The sequence below is a fragment of the Ipomoea nil genome, unplaced genomic scaffold, assembly GCF_001879475.1.
Source record: "Ipomoea nil cultivar Tokyo-kokei standard unplaced genomic scaffold, Asagao_1.1 scaffold2826, whole genome shotgun sequence".
NCBI classification, from domain to species: Eukaryota; Viridiplantae; Streptophyta; class Magnoliopsida; order Solanales; family Convolvulaceae; genus Ipomoea; species Ipomoea nil.
Genome location: NW_017619254.1, coordinates 5,855,001 through 5,860,141, shown reverse-complemented (window position 1 = coordinate 5,860,141; position 5,141 = coordinate 5,855,001). Strand labels below are relative to the sequence as shown.

The window sequence follows — 5,141 nt, the reverse complement described above, 5'->3', positions numbered from 1 at the left end:
ACCACCTTTACTTAGTGGTCGGAAATACCGACCACAAAGTAAAGGTGGTCGAAAAAATTTTCACTAGTTTAAATTTTTTAAACTGAGTTTGAGAATTTTCGCCAATCTTTCTAGTAGCTGATTTTTCCGACCACTTTACAAAATTAGATGCTATTTCCGACCACCTTGTCCAGTGGTCAGAAATATCAACCAAGGTTTTTTCGAATACCCAAAGTGGTCAGAACAAGGGCTTCTGACTTGATTTAAGATCACTTTGAAGTGGTCAAAAATTTCTTGATTTCCAGCAGTGCACTTCCAGTTGCACCTACAACCGTGCAGGGAAAAGCCACCTCCTCCCTGACTTTCTTCCATTCCGATCCTAGGGGTTTCCCTCCTCTCCAATATAAATTGCAATAGTTATGTTGTGGAATCGTGTTCACCATGCGCATGGTGAACACGGGATAGATCCATAATTTCTAAGCTGTAGATTCATAATTTCTATACTATAGATTCATAACATCTATATTGTAGATTCATAATTTCTAGATTCATAATTTCTATACTGTATATTCATAATTTCTATACTGTAGATTCATAATTTCTATACTGTAGATTCATAATTTCTATACTGTAGATTCATAATATCTGTACTGAGAAGACGAAATAATGCGATTGCGAAGAGAGAAACGTCGTTAACGATAAATGAAAAATAAAATTATGAAAATACAGCATAGAAATTATGGATCTACCCCTGTGTTCACCATGCGCATGGTGAACACGTTTTCACAACATAATTTGCGTATAAATTGTCCTTGGGCTTAATTGGGTCCATAGCCCAATCACTAATTATCCAGTCGTTATATCGTGGACCGCGGTGCACATGCACTTCGGTCAAAACGGCGCCGTTTCTTTAAGTAAAGAAACGGCGCGCCGTTAGTGTTAATGGAGCACGCTTTTTTTGTATGTTAATTACCAACTGACACTACAGTATATCTAAACCGACACTGCCTCACATATTATTTTTATATTATCAAATGAAACTGCAGTTATATCAAAATGTTATTGTAGTTACGGTGAAATGAAACTGCAGTGTATATAAAATGAAACTGAATAACATTTCACATATTTGAGTGTATATTGTACAATGAAGCTGTAATTATATTAAAATGATTATGTAGTTGTATTTTAATAAAACTATAGTGTATATAAAATAAAATTAAATAACATTTTCAGTTTTTCACATATTTGAGTCTATAAATATCGAATGAAACCGTAGTTATATCGAAATGAAACTATAGTTGTGTTGAACTGACACTGCCGTGTATACAAAATGAAACTGAATAACAGAGTTACTTTTTACAGAAGGGTGCGAAACGGCGGAAAACGGATGCCGTTTATTTTCATTAAACAAAACGACATCGTTTTGATGCGTGGTGCATAATCGATTATGCACCGGCGGTGCACGATATAATTTGCCCTAATTATAATTTTTTTTTAAATTTGCCCTAATTATCATTAATTTACATTTCTTGATTGATTTTTATCCCCTAATATTTAGGGCGTATCACAGTTCACAAACGTAATCTATAAATTCTCAACATCAACTAACAAAATCATGTATGCCACTCCAATGACTTACAAGTGTTGGTAAAAAAAAAAAAAAAAAAAAAAAAACAAGAAAATACTTGAAAACTAATAGGATTCAACCAATTAATGGGTCCATATTCCAGAGTTGCCATTTTTGACTACGCAGCACCCGTCTTTGACAACATTACAAGACGACATAAGGAATATAATAAGCTGAACAACACGTACCCTTCCTGTAACAATTTGGTTGTAGCAATCATGTCAGGGTTTAGCTCACTAGTTTAGTAGTCAGTATTTGAAAAAAGAAACTAAAGTTTGAGACTTGATAGCAACAATGTGTGAATTATGCTTAAAATAGACAGATTTCTTGTACGCTTGTCATTTCTGTAATCTATTACTGATAAAGTAAATGTGCACAATTATTTATTTTATTAATTCATGTAACATCTCACATTCTAACACTTGCCAATTAATTAAGAATAAAATAGAGTAACACACTACCTAATACAAATTAAGGGTGTGTTTATTCGCACAAGAGAATTGGAATCGGAATAAGAATCAAATACTTGGTAATGGTAATGGGTTTTGGTGAAAGTGTTCTGCATGTTTGGTAGTAGGGTGGAATTGGAATCATTATCAATAAATTGCGGTTTGATTATGTATTATCCTATAATGAGAATAAAGGTTTTAAAAATACTCGAACAAAAAATCAAGACAATTTATTCTAATATAAACTATAAAGACCTCCAAAGCACCAATATCAACAAAAAAATAAAAACAAAAATCTAAAAGCACTAATCAAAACTTAAAATCAAATTACCAATTAGGAGGTGAATAACAAAGTGAAACCCTTATTTTATTATGCAATAAGTTTTCTAATCAAGGGTGTAATCAAATCTCATAGTAGTGTTCTAGAAACCTGTCAGCCAAATAATAACAATGACTTGATTCCCATTTGAAATTGCACCGTGATACTTGAAAAATAAAAGCAATGTATTTTTACTCGTTAATTAAGTTATGCACCAGTTTCATTAATTAATTAGACTCGTTTAAGCAAGTGTAAATAATAACCGCAGAAAGCATAAAGTAAATTAAAAACACAAAGAAATTGTTACGCAGTTCGGAGCTCCTTCTCCTACGTCTGCAGGGCAACCCACGTCTGCCCAATCCACTATAGATGTTCACCAAAAGGAGTATTACAAGAGGTAAATGAAGATGGCCTCCAGCCTTTACCACTACCACTCTTTCTAACACCTATCCAGGACTGACACACAAATACCCGAACAATCTTCACAAGATATTTCAGCAGTACCACGTACTGATCATGTAGTACAGATTAAATATTCTTAATAATCAAATGATAAACCACATTAAAAAGAATAGCTTTGTAAATGAGTATAGCTCTCGTAAATGATAATCTTGAAATTAGCAATGTCTTCTTTCAAACAGCACCTTTTTATAGCACATCATTAGCTCCCTTTGTGATCCTTAAAAGTAGCCATGTTTCTTGCTTCTCATTGTTCGAATAAGCCACATCCACATTTCTATTTCTTTGAAAGCTTCATCCGTAGACTTTATTCACCAAGGCATACCATCCACTTATTTTGTAATCACATTGTCCAAAAAAGAAATAATTCTAACAACAATAATTTAATTAAAACTAATGCGGCTATAGCTAAAATAAAATAGTCAATATTGTGTAAATTATTTTACACTTACACCATTCATGATAGCTATGTTGAGCATATAACCATTAATATGCAATCCAACTATTAGCTTAGACTTTTAGTTGAGAGCACACTTCAATTTGGTATCAGAGCTAGACCAAAAGTCATGAGTTCGGTCCATGCTTCAATTAGCTAAACCCATGAACCAAACACACCGAAAATAAGAATACAATTTTATTTATTATTGCGTTTGGAAAATAGTACACTATTATTATTGATGCTGTATGTAAATTAGTTAAACAACACTAAAGTAGCTAGGTATATTATATTAGTGTGAATTAACAGGAGGAGACCGGAGGAGTAGGAATCAAGAAAAGTTCATTCTTTTTGGCTACAGCCATTCCAGGCCTCTCTGACATGTCCAATGTTTCAACTGTAACTCCAGCAGGCAGCTTCCAGTCAAAGTTGTAGAGCAAGTGTGCTAAAGGAAACAAAGTGTTGGCGAAACCAAATGCAAGTCCTGGACATATCCTCCTTCCAGCACCAAAAGGCAAAAATTCGAAGTGATTTCCCATGAAATCAATTGAATTATTATTATTGTTGTTGTCAAATCTTTCAGGTATAAAGCTCTCCGGGTCTTTCCAGTATTGGGGATCCCTACCGATCGCCCATACATTAATTAACACTCTCGCCTTCTGTGGTATGGTGCACCCATAGACTATAGTTTCTTCTCTGCATTCTCTGGGAACTAGCAAGGGAAGCGGAGGATGACACCTCAATGTTTCTTTGACCACTAACTTGAGGTATTCTAATTGCTCAATGTCACCCTCCTCCAACTTCTCCTTCCCTTTGAAGGCTTCTCTCACCTCAGCTTGTGCTTTGGCAAACACCCTAGGATGTTTCATCATCTCCGACATTGCCCACACTACTGTCGTTGATGATGTTTCCGTTCCTCCTGCAAAAATATCCTGCACATGCATAGATCCCATGAAAACACATCCCAGGATAAAACTAAAAATCAATCTCAGTTTTACATATATAAAAATTGGACGAATCATATCAGATTTTAAAAACAATTTGTGCACATGCATATATATATATATATATATATGCTCCAAAAATGATCACATATATATAAATTATATTATTGAAGAGTGGTAAACTAAATTAAACATACGAGGATTATGGCTTTGATGATGTCGTGAGTGATAGGCAGTTGAAGGCCACCCTTTCTCTCAAGTTTGATGAGGACATTGATTATATCGTCAGCCCCTAACTCGCCACTTCCCTTGTTGCCACTTTCTAAGTTCTTTTCGTGCTGTTTGATGATGTTCTCGATAATTGCATCTGTTTTGTGATAAACTTCTAGGAACTTACTCTTGTTCCCGCAGAGGCCGTGAAGAAACTTCAAGGAGGGAAACACGTCAGCAAACTCGAAACCTCCTAACAAGGCTGACATCTCGTCCACTAGCTCAATTAACTCTTCTCTTCCGGTGAATACCCTACCTATTACATTATAGTATATTATTACAAGTATTTATAAAATTATGTTTCGTTCCCTCGGAATCGGAATCGAAATCGAAATGGGTATCAAATACTGAGTAATGGTAATGGGTTTTGGTGGAACTATTTCACTATTTTGCATGTTTGGTAATAGGGTAGAATGAGAATGGTTAGGCTAAGGGTGAATAATGGAATGAAACCCTTATAAAATAAAGGAATAAACTTTTCAATTAATGGGGTATTTCAAACCCATAGTAGTGTTTTAAAATCAGTCAAGTAAACAATAACAATTACATTCATATCCATACCTGAGTGCTAAACTCACCAACCAAACACACCCTAAATAGGGGGAAATGAGTCAAATAGGCTCTCGAATATTAATTAGCTGTAAAGTCAATTAGCCTT

The 5,141-nt window shown here is 34.6% G+C and overlaps 1 protein-coding gene and 1 long non-coding RNA gene across 2 annotated transcripts in view; both read right to left on the bottom strand.

Moving 5' to 3' along the window:
- Positions 1-207: 207 nt before the first annotated feature.
- LOC109158627 overlaps positions 208-5,141 on the bottom strand; it is a 17,589-nt gene continuing 12,655 nt past the window's right edge. The window contains exon 3 of the long non-coding RNA XR_002050423.1: positions 208-291. This is a non-coding gene — a long non-coding RNA (uncharacterized LOC109158627). The remainder of the gene's footprint in view (positions 292-5,141) is intronic.
- LOC109158622 (premnaspirodiene oxygenase-like) overlaps positions 3,500-5,141 on the bottom strand; it is a 2,746-nt gene continuing 1,104 nt past the window's right edge. The window contains exons 2-3 of the mRNA XM_019306509.1: positions 4,411-4,739; positions 3,500-4,201 (exon numbers count right to left, since the gene is read on the bottom strand). Coding sequence (XP_019162054.1) covers positions 3,572-4,201; positions 4,411-4,739 — 959 coding nt within the window. The 3' untranslated portion in view covers positions 3,500-3,571. The remainder of the gene's footprint in view (positions 4,202-4,410; positions 4,740-5,141) is intronic.